Consider the following 19,924-nt stretch of genomic DNA (forward strand, 5'->3'; position numbering starts at 1 on the left):
AGGAGTGGACAGTGAAATGAGGACTTAGGGACAGATGACCTGAAACACGGATGGAACATTCCAGAGACCTCAGTATGCAGCCGGAATGGAGGGCTAGAGATCAAAGTGTTGGGAGTCCTCATCCTGTTCATGTTCTCTGCAACATGAAATCAGATGAGAAGAGGGCAAGTACGGAAGCTTAGCCTAGGGATGTCTACCAAGCAGGACAAGGGAAGAACACCAGTGAAAGACTTGTAACTAAGAGAAAAAAAAAAACAGAGTGGCAGGGCAAGCCATAGGAGTAATTTTAGTAAAAAAAGAAATGTTTTAACAAAGCAGAAATGCAGCAGACTGATATGGTAATTCAAGAGAATAAGAGGTAAGCTTTGGTCAGAAGTGGCAGCAGCATCTCAGTGAAAATGGTGGTAGCATGGGGCAGAGGTAGGGGCAGAAAAGTGCAAAAAAAGAAGTGGAGGTAAGGGGGTCACTCCTTCAGAAATCATGGCATGCTTTTGGAAGACCCCAGAGTAAACTGGCAGTAATGACAGAGAGAAGCTCCAGGGAGAGCTGGGTTTTTTGTTTTTCTTTTCTTTTTTTTTTTTTTTTGGCTTTTTGTCCATTTGTTGTTTTGTTTTGTTTCAAACAGAAAGGTTTAGGACAGTTTTAGATTCAGCAGGAGTTAAGGAAGGGAAGCACTTGAGCATACATAAAACGAGATCAATGCTTGTTCGAGGTCTGAACCATGAGGGATGCTTAGACCAAGAGCAGTTACCTAAGGGTTCAGTTTTCTACAGCTCTTTGTTAAGAATATCCCGTAGCACAGGGTTCAGAAACAAATGAGCACATAAGACAGTATTATATTAGTTCATGATATTTATTATAGGGGTTGTTTACAGAAAAGTCTTCTTTCCCACTGTTAATTTAGGCATAAGAATATGGTGTTTGTGTCTCACATGACCTTCTATTAGAACTTTTATTTTAAAAAATCATAAAACTGTTTATATCAGGGAAGATATTAATATCAATTTTTTAAAAAGTGAGGAGGGTTGGAGATAGGAGTTCTGTTTTATCCCTTAGTAACTACGGCCAAACAAGGTATAGTACTTGGCCGGGTTCTTGCCACAGATGCATTTGGCTCCAGGCTGCAGCTCACAGAGTGGTTTGAAGGGGATGCAAAGACTTTTAGCTCCCATGGATGGAGCACCAGGTTCAAGATCTTGATCCCTGCAATTAAAAACAAATAATAATTCCGTTTACTTATGCTTCATATTCCCATTCGTTGTTACTGTGATCCTCACAAGTTCTGTTTGTTCCCATATTTACCTGGCAGTGGTCTTTTTGATCCAGTCTTCACAGTCAATTTCCCCACAGAATGGAATTTGAGCAATCTAATAAAAAAGGACAAATATTCAGTATTTATTAACTCCTATTCTGTAGAAGAACACTCGAGTGGTTATTAAACTGACAAACAGAAAGGACAGGTCTCCCAGCCTTTTTCAGGCCCTGGTACCTTTGAAAACCTGCAAGGAACACTACTCAGGAGGTGCCAGGGTTCAGAAAATGTTTTTCCAGGATCCCAAAACCCACACACCATAAAACATCAAGACAACACAAAAACATCTTTGTAACACACTTCAATGTCCAAATAAACTAGCTACAAAGCAGTCTCCGAAGAGAAGAAAGGAAGGATGAGCAGACCTGAGTCCTAACTCCAGCTGTACCTCCCTCATTTCAAATCTGGACTACCACCTGCCCTGCTTAGGTAAACAGTTACAAGGAGGACAGAGGGGAGATGACAAACAGTAAATGGATTTTGAAACTGGTATTAACAATAATAATTAACAATCAGGTAAACCTCACTTTATGTCACACTGTTATAGGTTAAGTGAATCATTTTTAAAGTCCAAAGGTACTCAAAAGTCAAAAATCATTTTGTATTATTAGAAAAAGCAACGTCTTAAATTTTCTTTCATAGATCATACAGAATAATGGGCAAACTCAAGAGACCTGGGATTTTACTCTCATTTTGAAATTCACTGCCTGCTGGAAAATCTCTAGCTTCGAATTTTCTTTTGTAAAATGTGTACTGGACTAGACAAGAATTAAGATGTCTTTCAGTTGTAAATCCTAAACTTTTCATATCATGTCTACTTCAAAATGAGGTTTGTATGCAATAACAATTATATAACAGTTCTACAGAATATTCCTGGAGATCGAGGTTAGTCGTGAGATCAAAGGTGTGGACAATCCCCATACATTAGAAATGTCTGTTTAAAAACGGATAGGAAACTATCCAGCTTCATCAATTTCTTTTTTATTTATTTATTTTTTTTTTTTTCATCAATTTCTGATCAACTATTTAGAGCTACACATTTCATACTCAAACTAAGACTCTCCTGTAAACCCAAGGCACTCAGAATTTGGTTAAATATAGTTCAAAAGGCTTCTTTAAGAAGTAAAGTGCAAGGACATTGACATTAGGAAATTACAAAAAGAACAAGTAATTCATCATGAACATTATTCCAGGGTGAGGAGTGGTTAGTCATCTGTCTCTTACGTTCGTTCAGCAAAATGTGTTAGCCAAATTCCCCAAATTGATAAACTGTTATTTTCATAATCTGTCTTAAGACAATGAAGAAGTGGCAAATTGCTAGGAAAATCTTGGGGGTGGGGTGGGAGTGAGTGGGTGAAGAAAAGGTGGAAGGGATGGAGGTAATACATATCTTAAAAGCTTTTAAAGGAAACTGTGCAATGAAAACTGGAAGTAAAAATAAACCTAGAGATACAAGAGCCAAAATAACCCAGAGTTACCCCTCCCATATTGAAACTTGGTAAATCATTAGCATTTGTACAAACAGCATGAAAAGAATGTACATTCATAAAAGTATTGTTTAAAATTAATTATAAAAGACAGAATGGGGGAAAAGTTTTAACCATGGTCACTGTGCAATGATAAAAATATTAAGACTTAAATCACAAAGATGTCTTTGGGTAATAAATTTAAATTTGGTTTCTCAGAAAATTTTATTTTTTTAACCCCCACACAGCTGTACTTTCAAATCTTTAACAGATTTTACAGTAAATGGCCTCATTTTCTTTTACTGCAATAAAAAATTACTGAGCCTTGAGAAGGTATATCTAAAATAATTTTTTTAAAGATTTTATTTATTTGAGAGAGTGACAGAGCATGACCAGAGGGGGTGGGACAGAGGGACAAGCAGGCTCCTCGCTGAGCAGAAAGCCTGATGTGGGGCTTGATCCCAGGACCCTGAGATCATGACCTGAGCCAGTCAGATGCTTAACTGACTGAGCCACCCAGGCACCCCTAAGATAATAATTTTTAGAACCTAAAATGGTATAGCGTGAAACAAACTCAAGTTACTTAGACTTATAAATGACAATTTTGTACAAACCCATGTTTCAATTCTTTGTAGCTTCAAAGTAAAGTATAGGTAATAAGACCAGAAATTTCTGATTATTTTTGCATGTAATTCATTTATATGAAAGGATAATACAGTTTCATGCTGTTTATTCAATTACAGAAAGGTCTTTAATTTTTTTATTATCTTTCTATGCTACAAAAAGATGTAATTTTTTGCAATGTATGAGATCTTCAATTCTGTGGTAGAAAATGATAATGATGAGAATTATCATTACTCAAAAATCACAGTGATCAACAGGTTAGCAATATATGTCAACGGTAAAAAAAACATATATTTTTATATATCTAACTATACAAAAATAACATTTTTCATTTAATAGAGATCATCCATCCCATTGGAAAAATTAACTCAAGTTCTATAAATCAGATATGATTGTTTTTTCATTTAGGCCAACAAAGAAGAGTAGAAAAATCAAACTTTCACCTACATTCAAGTTCCAAAGATCCCTTTCTCCTTCTCTCCACCTGGTAAAAACAGCTTTATTTACAATAGCCTCAAAGGTTGCTTGATGGTCAGTCACCACACCAAAGCTGACCGATGTGGTGTGAGGTGGGGGTGGAAGTGGCTACTGAATACAAGAAACCAAATCTACTCTAATCTCTATGTGCTCTTTGGACATACAGCTAATATATACTACTTTGTGCTTTAGAATAGATGTTGAAATCTCTGACCTAATAGCAGAATAAAAGATATGACTCTACTAAGACCTGCTGAGATTCATTTCTTTGAAAGCAAGAGATTAACTGATAGTTACTCTATCGATTTATTAACTCTTATGTAATACCTTTACCAGACTGTATTGCAAACATGGATTACTACAGCACTTCTGTAATAGATGAAACTTTAAAATTCAGTAATGGAACAGAAATAAAATAATCATAAATAAATCACAGTGAAAGAAAAAGTACACACTGCATCAGCTAGATGGCTATTTCCTATTTCCCTAGCCTTCTATTAGAAGTACGTAATCCGAGTCAAGTGACAAATTATGGAAACCAGAAAGATGGAAGATCACAAAGGCAATAAACTAAAATAAAAAGGCAAGGATTGTGGATCTGAAGGGGATTTTAAGATTATCTATCTTGTACTCATTTTATAGAGCGGTAAACTGAGAGCCAAAGAGATTAACACTGTCCCAGCTCATGCAGTAACATATTAAGAGGTTATGACTCTAACCAATTAAAATTATGCCTTATACTCTCAGCATGAATTAAAAAGAAATAAGGGCGCCTGGCTGGCTCAGTTGGTGGAGCACACAACTCCTGATCTTGGGTTTGTGAGTTTAAGCCCCACAATGGGTATAGAGATTACTTTAAAATAAAATCTTAGGGCAGCCCAGATGGCTCAGCGGTTTAGCGCCGCCTTCGGTCCAGGGCGTGATCCTGGAGACCCAGGATCGAGTCCCACCTCAGGCTCCCTGCATGGAGCCTGCTTCTCCCTCTGCCTGTGTCTCTGCCCCTCTCTCTCTCTCTCTCTCTCTCTCTCTCTCTCTGAATAGTCCTAAAAAAAAAAACATAAATAAATAAATAAATAAGCAAAAAGATACAGAGCAAAGTGCATTAAACTGAGGAGAAAGATCTAAATAGTAGGACCAAAAATAAATAAATAAATAAATAGTAGGACAAGTCTGCCTCTGTAGAGCTCAGGGTAATTCAGTTAGACTCTGGTCCATGGTTTTCTCTCATTTATAACCTGAGAACACAGGACTGGTTGTAAAATCAAGCATGAATACTAGAATACTAAAGTTCATAAGTGATTCATTCTAGTAATTAATAATTTTGCAAAACAGGACCTCTTCTCTATGATAATTAAAAGTTTCAGCTAAGAACATCTGCATACCCATAACACCTAAAACTTAAAATTTTAAAGAATCACTAGTACCTAATTAGAAAGACCTAGGTCTTTTAAAGGAGCCTGAAGTACCCACTCATTCTGAAAAATAGGCTTAGACATGAGCAGTATTTTCCCCTTTATTCTTCAGAAAAGTTCAATCAATTAAGATCAGGAAAAGTATAAATGGTCAGAGAATTGAAATATTTTACATAGACTTTTTTTTTTTAAGATTTTATTTATTTACTCATGAGAGACACAGAGAGAGAGAGAGAGAGCGGCAGACACACAGATCAGAGGGAGAAGCAGGCTTCATGCAGGGAGTCCCGACTTGGGACTTGATCCCGGGTCTCCAGGATCATGCCCTGGACTAAAGACAGCGCTAAACCACTGAGCCCCCCGGGCTGCCCTTGACATAGACTTTTAATCTGATTTTAGGAATATGCACATTACATTACAGCAATGCTTACTTCAGGAACTTAATTCAGCTGAAAAGTGAAAAAAGTTTTTTTTAAAGATTTTATTTATTTGCGATAAAGAGAGAGTGAGCATGACCGGGGCAGAAGGGCAGAGAGGGAGGGAGAAGTAGGCTTTCCACTAAGCAGGGAGCCAGACATGAACTCAATCTCAGGACCCTGGGATCATGACCCGAGCTGAAGGCAGTTGCTTAACTGACTGAGCCACCCAGGCACCCCCCAAATTTCAAGATTTAAAACACTAGGGGTCATACAGAATGAATGTTGTTTAGCCAGCATTTCAATCATGAGAAAAAGCTTTTATATAATCAGTTCACAGTGCTATCCAAAAATGATACAATGCTGTAATGCTTTGAGAAAGCCAATGGAAAACAGAGGATAGAATGTGGAGTAATATATAATCCTGTTGTGTGACCGGCCTTGAAGAAGGGATTAATATCATGCATAAATTCAGTGAGTCTTAAAATACCATTGCTGAAATATTTCTATATACGAAACATCTCAGAAGTCTCTTACCTTCCCAGAATCTAGCATTTTCTGGAAGTCTTCCATTGTATTGGCCACAACCATATGAGTCTTAAGGTCTTCAGAAGCCCTATTAAAATATAATTGCAAAAGAATACATGTTTTTTCTTACTAATATGACAAAGTTTTTTTTTTTTTAATTAGTGCAATTTAACAAAAGAGCAATATCCTGGAAGTGAGAACATCTCAATTTGAATCTCAGCTTTGCTGCTAGCAGTGATATACTGTAAATCTCAGTGAACTCATCACCGTATTACTATTAACACTAAAGAAAAGGAGAATTTGCCAAGCATGCAACAGGTAATAATTACTTTTGTTATTGCCATTATATCTCTACTGACCAACATTCTATTCTATCCCTGGCTATACTGCTTACCATTTATGAGTCTGTGTTATTTTAAAACCTCTTTGGTCTTAGTTTTTTCCCTTCTACAAAATTGGAAAAGTAAGTCTAACTGTCGTTACAGGATTATTGTGAGACTCAAACACCAAACATGAAAATGTGTTAAAATAGCAAAGACCATAAATACACATTATTTGAGCTATTTTCATACACTATATAATTCTTTTATAAGAACTTCCAGTTTTATAAATGGAAATAAGTATTATTCTCTTTCCCATTCAAAATCACACATTACATGAGAACGACTCATGGGTGGTGACCAAGAAAGAGAAAGCATGTTTTTCTTTTCTGCATCTCAGGACTAAGACCATGTGAATTCTGTGCCAGTAACTGCCCGCTCTCCACCAAATCCTCTTCTTCTGACTTTTTCATAGTAAGCCAGGCCCCTGTAAGTTACAGCCAATGAAATCCAGAAGAAAAAAAAGTAAGTAAATAAACCACTTTTCAGGCTTAAGCCTTTATGAAACCTACATTATTAACAAATTTACTGAACAAAAATGTCAATGAAAAAACTGCTTTTTAGCCACTCTAAAGCAGTGGTTTTCCAACCAGAGATGTGCATCTGAATCACACAGAGAACATTTTAACACTACAGATAACCAGAACCTATCTTAAAACCACTGGATCAGAAACTCCAGGTGTGAGGCTCAGGTATGTTTCTATTCCTAAACCTCCCAGGTGACTGAAGAAAAATCTCTAGCAAAGAACCACTGTACTAAATAAATGCATTACCTTAAATAGCAGCAATAAGGACAGGCAGCTTTCCGATCTTTCACCTCTGACAATACTACCTGTTCTTAGTTCAGATGGACTTCAAATGTACTATTCATTAGCAGGCTAAGCAAATGTTTGACGTTAAGAGACTCATTATCATTCCCTTTCAGGGTAAGCAAGCAAAGAGAAGAGAAATCACTTGACCAAAATCACATAAGCACCAATGCTGAGGCTAAAATTAGTTCATTCCTTAAATGCATGATTTATTAAGGCCTAATACAAGTTTGGTACAAAGTATGAGAAGACCTATGAATACATAAGATGAAGGTGCTACCTTCTCCCAAAATGAGCCTCTACTGCAAGTGGTAGTGGGCCTTCCTCTTTGCCACAGGTGGGTAGGAAAGAAAATAAGGTGCCACACCTCTACACCGATCTTCTAGTGCCTCTGCCCTGATATTTCTGATTCTAGAAGACCCATCTCCACAGGCCAGGGCAACCCTGAAGCTTCCTTTTACCTCAGGCTTCCAATCCCAGTCAATAGCCTTAGCTACATGTCATAATCACGTGGGGAGCTTTTAAACTACAGCTGCCACCCTCACTCTAGACCAACTAAATTAACATCTCTGGAGAGGGGTTTAGGCACTGGTATTTTTTAAAGCTTCCTAGGTAGTGCTGCTAATGTGTATCCAGCAGGTGAGAATCAATGCCTTATCCCTCAAAGTTCTATGTCATAAAAGCCTGGACTTAAAGTCAACCCAAATTAGTCCATGGGTCAGACAGGCCAGCTCCGCAAATCGTAGAAGGCAGAAAGCCCTTGGAAAAATCATGATACCAAGTCAAAAACAAAGAGAAAGACAAATTAAGAACCATGAGAGTTCAGAGAGAAAGATGACTTCCAGCTGGGGCACTCAAAAAATTCCTCGGTACAGCTCTCAAAAACTAGATCAGAGACAAAAGCAATCCTAAGGAACTAACCTTGTAAACAGGTTCACATGGATGTCTTCCAAAATAGCTTTAAGTTTAGTCTCAGCCTCATTATCAGCAACTGTCAGCTTTTCTCCAGTATCTCGTCTGACAGCTACAAACTGGCAGCTCTTCATATCACGTGGCCCAACTTCAAGTCTGATTGGAACCCCCTAAAAAACAAAAAAGGCATGATATATGCCTGTCTCCACTCATGGCTTTACCTACTATAAATCATAAAAACCCAAAACAAACAAACAAAAACAAACAAACAAACAAAAAAACCCAAAAAATCAAAGGCAGAAGCAAACAATAAAAAGTGCAGGCAATATTCCTGAGATCATACAGAAACCTATTCCAATAAGAACGTATAAAACTAAGAAAAAATGTACTGCCCAAGTGGTTTTGAGCTAAGAGTGTTTAATGGAAAAACATGAGGATAGTGCTGTCTAGATCAATATTCCTAACTTTTCTCACAAAAGAGCAGCAGAGAAAGGTCCCTTTGTATGTATGACACAAGGTGGGAACCAGAGAAGGCTTTTTGAACTGAAGGCCACCCCAAATCACTTTGGCACATCTGTGACTCATTCATGGTACAATGGTGTGGTTTGGTTGGTAGGTCTTAGCTCTGGATACTCTAGCATGCACCAGCATCTGTGAAGGGCTTGTCAAAGCACAGACTTGCTGGGCTCTACCCGCTTCAATTTCTTATTACAGTAAGTCCAGGAATGGGGCCTAAAGGATCATATTTCTAACAAGTTCTCAAATGATGCTAGGACTACATTCTGGGAACCATTCCCCTATTCCCTTTGGATTCTACAAAGAAAGTATAGGAAGTTTAAGCCTGGGAATGTTCAACCCTTATGCATATTCCAGGAGGGGAAAAAGGCCCAGAGATACCTTATTTTTTAAGATCAAGAACCTTACCTGATAAACAGTAGGTGTTTTTTAAACAACTTCTTGAGCAAATGATCCTCTAAAACTAATTTGGAGTTTTCCAATTTAAGTTAGGAGTCCCTATATATAGAGTTTATCTGATGAGAGTCCCCCAAATCAAAGTCACAGGAAAATTTTTAAGTGTTATTCCACAAAAAAAAGAAAAAGATTTACCTATAGGGAAGACTTATAAAATAATGAACACCATGGAACAAATTATTGTATGCTAAATATTACATCATTTTACTGTTTTTTCTTTATTCACCTAATGTATGCATGTGTTAACAGTGCTAACTGCAATGAGATTTACAAGAGGAATAAAAAGAAACAGATCCTGTCCTTTAGTTTCATGTTTTGTCAAGTAAATAAGGCATGCATACAGAAAATCAGAAGTGGGAAACTATCCTCAGCTGGAAGAGAGAAGGAAAGTTACTAGAAAAGGCAAAAATTAACGAGTAATTTTGTCAAAACTGAGGAATATTCTTTAAAATAATTGACCTATACTTACAAAAATGCCCACGTCATGAAGGACAAAGAAAGGCTGAACAACTATACCTGAGTAAAGGAACTAAAATGACAAGCCAACTAGCAGCAACAGGACTGGCTCCTGTACTGGACGAGGAGAGCCATGGCAGCCCAGAGCAGGGCAACATACCCTCATTTGGGTGAGAGGGCATCTTAGCATGAGAATAACCTGGCATGGGGACGACACCTGGGTGGCTCAATGGTTGAGCACCTCCCTTTGGCTCAGGGCGTGATTCTGGAGTCCCGGGATCAAGTCCCAAAGTCCCACATCAGGCTCCCTGCATGCAGCCTGCTTCTCCCTCTGCCTGTGTCTCTGCCTCTCTCTCTGTGTCTTTCATAAATAAATAAAATCTTTTAAAAAGAAGAGGAAAAAAGAAAAGTTAATTCACTCATATTATTTTCCCCTATTTTCATAATACAGGAAGAGGTACTAAAGAAGTGGGAGTCACTGGGCTCTGGAGTGGTAACCAAACCATAAGCCCCAGTTATTAAACTGGGTCTCCCAATCCATACACATCCCACCTCACCCCCTCAAATGCCTCTTTGTACAAAGTTAATCACTACCAAATGAATATGAAACTGGATCTTCCAAAATATTTTTTTTCCTCAGGAATCCTTGGATTAAATGGAGATAAAATGGCATTAAGAAGTACTATCAGTGCTTTTCACTAACTAGTGACCCCTCTCGGTGTTCTTTATTCTTAGGCATCTAGTTGAGAACTTAAGGTGCTCTGTTTTCTTCCTGAGAATTGAAGACAAGGAAGTTGTAGCAGAACCTACTCATACTAAGTATCTCCTTCACAGTGTGGGCTCATCAGGGTATTAACCAGAGGGAGAGAGGAACAAAGTCAAGTCAGTCGTACTAGGAGAAGTGAGGAGAGGAGGAACATAGAAGGGAGAAGTGTATATGGATGCCTTTTCTCCCCTTTCAATCCAACCAGTAGCAAAGAAAACGTTTCTCCTTTAATATCTGGAATCTCAGGCAAGAACGCATAGGGTCAAACAGGCTGCTACTGGAATCACACAACCACTATTTCTAAGTAAAAAAAAAAATACTGCAATTAAAGGAAAATTATGTCAGAAAATATTTATTTTTAAAGTCTTCATTAAAGGTAGGAGAATAAGTAAAGGGAATGGTGTATTATATAAAAGGGAACAAAATCAATATAACTACTAATTTTTAGCACAGAAGATTGACCTTAGGGGTCGATTAAAACAAATAGAGGTATATATACCAGCAACTCTGGGAACCCTGTAAGTGTTCATACTGAATAATCCCAATGTTGCTGAGCTTCCACACTTGGAATCACCTTGGAGCTGCAATATTACTACATCTTCTCATCTATTTCCTGTAATAGGAGTTTAGAAATTCTTGACTACCCTAACTGCTTAATCTATTAAGATTCCCTTAGTAAAGCATATGAAAGAAGTTAAATTCGAGATGTTGGAAAAAATAGAATTTAGAAAATAGATCATCTACTAATGACAATGTGCAATAAATGAAATTCACATTAAAAACATTAAAATCAGAATTTAGCCTTGAATATACAAAATAAAATCAACAAATGGGTATGAAACAAAGTAGTATGAAAAACCAAATATGATATTAATTTATGTTTTACTGATCAGCTGTCAAAATGACAGCTAGGAGATAACCATGTACCATTATTCTGATAGTCTTACTGTTTAAATAGCTTATTTATTATATGAATTCCTGATATAAACATTTTAGTATAATATCCCTTTGAGGTTTATTAATCATATACAAGGTCTTCAAGAACATTTTTATCCTAATGTAATAAAAATAAACTTCCACAAAAAAGGTTTTAATTTTAACAAATATATAAACTTTAAGTATGACTCTTATCAAGATTTGGACTGTGTGAAAATTAAGTGAAATTTAAGTGAAGAAGAAAAAAAACCTACAACCATCCAAACAGAGAAGAGTAATGAGAAAGTCTTATGTTTTATAAAAGCTTACATAAAGAAAATCTAAATCCAAATTGGGAGTATGGAAGTAAAAGATGCAACTGAAGAATTTACCTTGAGTTCCCAGTGATTGAATTTCCAACCCGGAGAATAGTTATCTCGCAAATCAACTTTAACTCGAACATTAACACTGAGTAACCGCCTTCGATAATCATTGCATTTTATAATCAAAGCATCTCTGTCTTCTTCAGAAAGTGCATTTGTAATGCCACAAGGAATAACCACAACCTAGAACGAACATAGTATCACAAATTTATACAAAGAAATAGCATACAAAGTATTATAGTCATGCTGCTGCATGATATGCAGGAATCAAAACCTCTGGGGAACAATAAATTTTAACACAGATCAACTTTTGTGATTTCTAATCTCCATGGAATGTCTACCAATCAGCTGCATATTACTCATCTATGCTAAGTGCACCTTCATTTGACCTACTATATTTCATTAAACTTCTTGTAAACCATTTCAAAAGACGATTTCTAAAAGTTTTGTATAAAAAGCAGCTAAAAATTAAGAGAGAAAAAAGTAACAGATATGATACACATAGCTACACAATACTAAGATAAAGACTGTATTTTATAAAAAGAATGATAAACAGAAATATTTTTCTTACCTGAACAGAAGCTACACGCGGTGGTAATACTAAGCCCATGTTGTCTCCATGAACCATTGTCATAACACCAATAGTTCGAGTTGTCAGGCCCCAGGAGTTCTGATAGGCAAATTGTTTCTCTCCTGGTGTCTTTGGATCTTCAAAAATAATTTCAAACATTTTGGAAAAATTCTGCCCTAAATGATGTGATGTTGCTCCCTAAGATAGAGAAATACAAGCATTAATTTTAAGAACTAGTTATGCCTTTGAAAATGATTTCGGTAAGACCATACACTTTAAAATGATACTAGACAGGTTTTTTGTTCCTCGGTTTTCTTATATTAAGTTTTTAAAACCTAAATGATACAACAACGGCAGCCCGGGTGGCTCAGCGGTTTAGTGCCGCCTTCAGCCCAGGGCCTGATCCTGAAGACCCGGGATTGAGTCCCACTTCGGGCTCCCTGCATGTGAGCCACCCCTTTCACAGGAATAACTTCAACTTTGGTTAAAAAAAGAATCCATGCTTTGGTAATTCGGGATATGAGCCTTCACTTCACTGATCTTAGAGCATTATAAGAATGGGATAGAAAAGCTTGAAATTATAACATCGTCTAAAAAGCACATGAAATATGCTGATTTTTTTTAAAAAGAGTCTACTTCTCTGATGCCAAAAGTCTGTTAGATGTGCTCACAGGCTATGCTTATGGTCACTATGAACCCTACACAGCACTTGCTGGGGTACCTGGATGGCTCTTCCACTAGCGGATATGAATGCTTCTATGGTAGTTGTGTAATCTCCTCCTGCAAATTTCTCCTTTTCAGTCTTTCTGCCTTTTACAACAGGAATTGCCAGGAGTTCTTCGTATACCTTAGCATATAAGTCAAGTATCTGTAAGACCTGTAACAAAATTTTAAATATGAAAGCACTCACATTTATGGTGTATTTTATTTCTTAGAGACCTTTAAAACTATACTATTTTAAACCAACTATGGTGGGAAAAGCACATCAAACAATAAAAACATTTTCATACAGAAAGTTAAAGCACAGGTGGAGGGGCAAGATGGCGAAGAGTAGGGTCTCCAAATCACCTGTCTCCACCAAATTACCTAGAAAACCTTCAAATTATCCTGAAAATCTATGAATTCGGCCTGAGAATTAAAGAGAGAACACCTGGAATGCTACAGTGAGAAGAGTTCGCGCTTCTATCAAGGTAGGAAGACGGGGAAAAAAGAAATAAAGAAACAAAGGCATCCAACGGGGAGGGGCCCCGCAAGGAGCTGGGCTGAGGCCAGGGCGAGTGTCCCCAGGACAGGAGAGCCCCGTCCCGGAGAAGCAGGAGCTGCACCAACCTTCCCGGGCGGAAAGGGGCTCGCGGGGAGGTAGAGCAGGACCCAGGAGGGCGGGGATGTCCTCAGGTTCCCTAGGACAGTAACAGAGCAACTGCGCACCCAGGAGAGTGCGCCGAGCTCCCTAAGGGCTGCAGCGAGCACGGCAGGACCCGGAGCAGCTCGGAGGGGCACAGGCGGCGGCTCTGCGGAGGGGGCTGCGGGGCGGGAGCAGCTCGGAGGGGCTCGGGCAGAGGAAGAGGCTCCGTGCGGAGGGGGCTGCGCGGTTCCAGGAGCAGCTCGGAGGGGCTCGGGCGGCGGCTCCGCGGAGGGGGCTGCACGGCCGGGAGCGCGAATCCAACAGCACAGGGCGCCGGGACACAGCCCAGGATCTGGCCTCCCCCCGGGACAGGCAGAGGCCCGGAGGGCCCAGGACAGCAAGGACGCTCCTGCCCCAGCTGAGCAGATCAGCGGCCCCGCCCCGGAGCCTCCAGGCCCTGCAGACGGAGAGCTCCGGAGTTCCTGCCGGAGCTGAATCCAGGTGTCCAGAGCTGGCCCCGCCACTGGGGCTGTTGCTCCTGGGGCCTCACGGGGTAAACGACCCCCACTGAGCCCTGCACCAGGCAGGGGCACAGCAGCTCCCCCAACTGCTAACACCTGAAAATCAGCACAACAGGCCCCTCCCCCAGAACACCAGCTAGACTGACAATTTCCAGGGGAAGCCAAGGGACTTAAAGTACACAGAATCAGAAGATACTCCCCAGTGGTTCTTTTTTTTTTCTTTCTCTTTTTTTGTTGTTGTTGTTTTGTTTTGCTTTGTTTTGCTTTTTGATTTCCTTCCCCCACCCCTTTTTTCCTTTCTTTCTTTTTCTTTCTCTTTTTCTTCTTTTTTTCGTTTTTTTTCTTCCTTTTTTTTCCCTCTTTCTCTTTTCTTTCCTTCTTTATCTCCTCTCTTTTTCTCCTTTTCCCAATACAACTTGCTTTTGGCCACTCTGCACTGAGCAAAATGACTAGAAGGAAAACTTCACCTCAAAAGAAAGAATCAGAAACAGTCTCTCTCCCACAGAGTTACAAAATCTGGATTACAATTCAATGTCAGAAAGCCAATTCAGAAGCACTATTATACAGCTACTGGTGGCTCTAGAAAAAAGCATAAAGGACTCAAGAGACTTCATGACTGCAGAATTTAGAGCTAATCAGGCAGAAATTAAAAATCAATTGAATGAGACGCAATCCAAACTAGAAGTCCTAACGATGAGGGTTAACGAGGTGGAAGAACGAGTGAGTGACATAGAAGACAAGTTGATAGCAAAGAAGGAAACTGAGGAAAAAAGAGACAAACAACAAAAAGACCATGAAGATACATTAAGGGAAATAAACGACAGCCTGAGGAAGAAAAACTTACGTTTAATTGGTGTTCCCGAGGGCGCCGAAAGGGACAGAGGACCAGAATATGTATTTGAACAAATTCTAGCTGAAAACTTTCCTAATCTGGGAAGGGAAACAGGCATTCAGATCCAGGAAATAGAGAGATCCTCCCCTAAAATCAATAAAAACCGTTCAACACCTCGACATTTAATAGTGAAGCTTGCAAATTCCAAAGATAAAGAGAAGATCCTTAAAGCAGCAAGACACAAGAAATCCCTGACTTTTATGGGGAGGAGTATAGGGTAATAGCAGACCTCTCCACAGAGACCTGGCAGGCCAGAAAGGGCTGGCAGGATATATTCAGGGTCCTAAAGGAGAAGAACATGCAACCAAGAATACTTTATCCAGCAAGGCTCTCATTCAAAATGGAAGGAGAGATAAAGAGCTTCCAAGACAGGCAGCAACTAAAAGAATATGTGACCTCCAAACCAGCTCTGCAAGAAATTTTAAGGGGGACTCTTAAAATTCCCCTTTAAGAAGAAGTTCAGTGGAACAGTCCACAAAAACAAGGACTGAATAGATATCATGACACTAAACTCATATCTCTCAATAGTAACTCTGAATGTGAACGGGCTTAATGACCCCATCAAAAGGCGCAGGGTTTCAGACTGGATAAAAAAGCAGGACCCATCTATTTGCTGTCTACAAGAGACTCATTTTAGACAGAAGGACACCTACAGCCTGAAAATAAAAGGTTGGAGAACCATTTACCATTCGAATGGTCCTCAAAAGAAAGCAGGGGTAGCCATCCTTATATCAGATAAACTAAAATTTACCCCAAAGACTGTAGCGAGAGATGAAGAGGGACACTATATCATACTTAAAGTATCTATCCAACAAGAGGACTTAACAATCCTCAATATATATGCCCCGAATGTGGGAGCTGCCAAATATATAAATCAATTATTAACCAAAGTGAAGAAATACTTAGATAATAATAAATACACTTATACTTGGTGACTTCAATCTAGCTCTTTCTACCCTCGATAGGTCTTCTAAGCACAACATCTCCAAAGAAACGAGAGCTTTAAATGATACACTGGACCAGATGGATTTCACAGATATCTACAGAACTTTACATCCAAACGCAACTGAATACACATTCTTCTCAAGTGCACATGGAACTTTCTCCAGAATAGACCACATACTGGGTCACAAATCGGGTCTGAACCGATACCAAAAGATTGGGATCGTCCCCTGCAGATTCTCAGACCATAATGCCTTGAAATTAGAACTAAATCACAAGAAGAAGTTTGGAAGGACCTCAAACACGTGGAGGTTAAGGACCATCCTGCTAAAAGATGAAAGGGCCAAACAGGAAATTAAGGAAGAATTAAAAAGATTCATGGAAACTAATGAGAATGAAGATAAAACCGTTCAAAATCTTTGGGATGCAGCAAAAGCAGTCCTAAGGGGGAAATACATCGCAATACAAGCATCCATTCAAAAACTGGAAAGAACTCAAATACAAAAGCTAACCTTACACATAAAGGAGCTAGAGAAAAAACAGCAGATAGATCCTACACCCAGCAGAAGAAGAGAGTTAATAAAGATTCGAGCAGAACTCAACGAAATCGAGACCAGAAGAACTGTGGAACAGATCAACAGAACCAGGAGTTGGTTCGTTGAAAGAATTAATAAGATACATAAACCATTAGCCAGCCTTATTAAAAAGAAAAGAGAGAAGACTCAAATTAATAAAATCATGAATGAGAAAGGAGAGATCACTACCAACACCAAGGAAATACAAACGATTTTAAAAACATATTATGAACAGCTATACGCCAATAAATTAGGCAATCTAGAAGAAATGGACGCATTCCTGGAAAGCCACAAACTACCAAAACTGGAACAGGAAGAAATAGAAAACCTGAACAGGCCAATAACCAGGGAGGAAATTGAAGCAGTCATCAAAAACCTCCCAAGACACAAGAGTCCAGGGCCAGATGGCTGCCCAGGGGAATTTTATCAAACATTTAAAGAAGAAACCATACCTATTCTCCTAAAGCTGTTTGGAAAGATAGAAAGAGACGGAGTACTTCCAAATTCGTTCTATGAGGCCAGCATCACCTTAATTCCAAAACCAGACAAAGACCCCACCAAAAAGGAGAATTACAGACCAATATCCCTGATGAACATGGATGCAAAAATTCTACAAGATACTAGCCAATAGGATCCAACAGTACATTAAAAAAATTATTCACCATGACCAAGTAGGATTTATCCCTGGGACACAAGGCTGGTTCAACACCCGTAAAACAATCAATGTGATTCATCATATCAGCAAGAGAAAAACCAAGAACCATATGATCCTTTCATTGGATGCAGAGAAAGCATTTGACAAAATACAGCATCCATTCCTGATCAAAACTCTTCAGAGTGTAGGGATAGAGGGAACATTCCTCGACATCTTAAAAGCCATCTACGAAAAGCCCACAGCAAATATCATTCTCAATGGGGAAGCACTAGGAGCCTTTCCCCTAAGATCAGGAACAAGACAGGGATGTCCACTCTCACCACTGCTGTTCAACATAGTACTGGAAGTCCTAGCCTCAGCAATCAGACAACAAAAAGACATTAAAGGCATTCAAATTGGCAAAGAAGAAGTCAAACTCTCCCTCTTCGCCGATGACATGATACTCTACATAGAAAACCCAAAAGTCTCCACCCCAAGATTGCTAGAACTCATACAGCAATTCAGTAGCGTGGCAGGATACAAAATCAATGCCCAGAAATCAGTGGCATTTCTATACACTAACAATGAGACTGAAGAAAGAGAAATTAAGGAGTCAATCCCATTTACAATTGCACCCAAAAGCATAAGATACCTAGGAATAAACCTCACCAAAGAGGTAAAGGATCTATACCCTAAAAACTATAGAACACTTCTGAAAGAAATTGAGGAAGACACAAAGAGATGGAAAAATATTCCATGCTCATGGATTGGCAGAATTAATATTGTGAAAATGTCAATGTTACCCAGGGCAATATACACGTTTAATGCAATCCCTATCAAAATACCATGGACTTTCTTCAGAGAGTTAGAACAAATTATTTTAAGATTTGTGTGGAATCAGAAAAGACCCTGAATAGCCAGGGGAATTTTAAAAAAGAAAACCATATCTGGGGGCATCACAATGCCAGATTTCAGGTTGTACTACAAAGCTGTGGTCATCAAGACAGTGTGGTACTGGCACAAAAACAGACACATAGATCAATGGAACAGAATAGAGAACCCAGAAGTGGACCCTGAACTTTATGGTCAGCTAATAGTCGATAAAGGAGGAAAGACTATCCATTGGAAGAAAGACAGTCTCTTCAATAAATGGTGCTGGGAAAATTGGACATCCACATGCAGAAGAATGAAACTAGACCACTCTCGTGAACCATACACAAAGATAAACTCAAAATGGATGAAAGATCTAAATGTGAGACAAGATTCCATCAAAATCCTAGAGAAGAACACAGGCAACACCCTTTTTGAACTCGGCCACAGTAACTTCTTGCAAGATATATCCACGAAGGCAAAAGAAACAAAAGCAAAAATGAACTATTGGGACTTCATCAAGATAAGAAGCTTTTACACAGCAAAGGATACAGTCAACAAAACTAAAAGACAACCTACAGAATGGGAGAAGATATTTGCAAATGACATATCAGATAAAGGGCTAGTTTCCAAGATCTATAAAGAACTTATTAAACTCAACACCAAAGAAACAAACAATCCAATCATGAAATGGGCAAAAGACATGAACAGAAATCTCACAGAGGAAGACATAGACATGGCCAACAATGCACTATGAGAAAATGCTCTGCATCACTTGCCATCAGGGAAATACAAATCAAAACCACAATGAGATACCACCTCACACCAGTGAGAATGGGGAAAATTAACAAGGCAGGAAACCACAAATGTTGGAGAGGATGCGGAGAAAAGGGAACCCTCTTACACTGTTGGTGGGAATGTGAACTGGTGCAGCCACTCTGGAAAACTGTGTGGAGGTTCCTCAAAGAGTTAAAAATAGACCTGCCCTACGACCCAGCAATTGCACTGTTGGGGATTTACCCCAAAAATACAGATGCAGTGAAACGCCAGGACACCTGCACCCCGATGTTTCTAGCAGCAATGTCCACAATAGCCAAACTGTGGAAGGAGCCTCGGTGTCCGTCGAAAGATGAGTGGATAAAGAAGATGTGGTTTATGTATACAATGGAATATTACTCAGCTATTAGAAATGACAAATACCCACCATTTGCTTCAACGTGGATGGAACTGGAGGGTATTATGCTGAGTGAAGTAAGCCAGTCGGAGAAGGACAAACATTATATGTTCTCATTCATTTGGGGAATATAAATAATAGTGAAAGGGAATATAAGGGAAGGGGGAAGAAATGTGTGGGAAATATCAGAAAGGGAGACAGAACGTAAAGACTGCTAACTCTGGGAAACGAACTAGGGGTGGTAGAAGGGGAGGAGGGCAGGGGGTGGGAGTGATTGGGTGACGGGCACTGGGGGTTATTCTGTATGTTGGTAAATTGAACACCAATAAAAAAATAAAAAATAAAAATAAATAAATATAGAAAAAAAAAAAAAAGAAAGGTTAAAGCAGCCAGTGTGTATATATATATAAGGAAGACATTCAACAAAGTAGTGTAAAAAGAAGTTGAGTAACTTCTTAAAATGTTCATAAATTCAGAATATAAGAAAAAGTTTATTAATGATATATTTATAGTAACCAAGATAAAAATCTTCTGAAGAATAATTAATTTCATCCCCGGGATTATAATTTTCT

At 38.8% G+C, this 19,924-nt stretch overlaps 1 protein-coding gene across 2 annotated transcripts in view; it reads right to left on the minus strand.

The window, feature by feature from the left end:
* Positions 1-834: 834 nt before the first annotated feature.
* EPRS1 (glutamyl-prolyl-tRNA synthetase 1) overlaps positions 835-19,924 on the minus strand; it is a 68,961-nt gene continuing 49,871 nt past the window's right edge. For both annotated transcript variants that reach the window (XM_038586168.1, XM_038586167.1), the window contains 7 exons: positions 13,121-13,276; positions 12,400-12,597; positions 11,838-12,011; positions 8,346-8,506; positions 6,245-6,323; positions 1,303-1,367; positions 835-1,203 (listed from right to left, as the gene is read on the minus strand). In XM_038586168.1, coding sequence (XP_038442096.1) covers positions 1,053-1,203; positions 1,303-1,367; positions 6,245-6,323; positions 8,346-8,506; positions 11,838-12,011; positions 12,400-12,597; positions 13,121-13,276 — 984 coding nt within the window. In that variant the 3' untranslated portion in view covers positions 835-1,052. The remainder of the gene's footprint in view (positions 1,204-1,302; positions 1,368-6,244; positions 6,324-8,345; positions 8,507-11,837; positions 12,012-12,399; positions 12,598-13,120; positions 13,277-19,924) is intronic.

This window comes from Canis lupus, chromosome 38 (genome assembly GCF_011100685.1).
Source record: "Canis lupus familiaris isolate Mischka breed German Shepherd chromosome 38, alternate assembly UU_Cfam_GSD_1.0, whole genome shotgun sequence".
Lineage (NCBI taxonomy): Eukaryota > Metazoa > Chordata > Mammalia > Carnivora > Canidae > Canis > Canis lupus.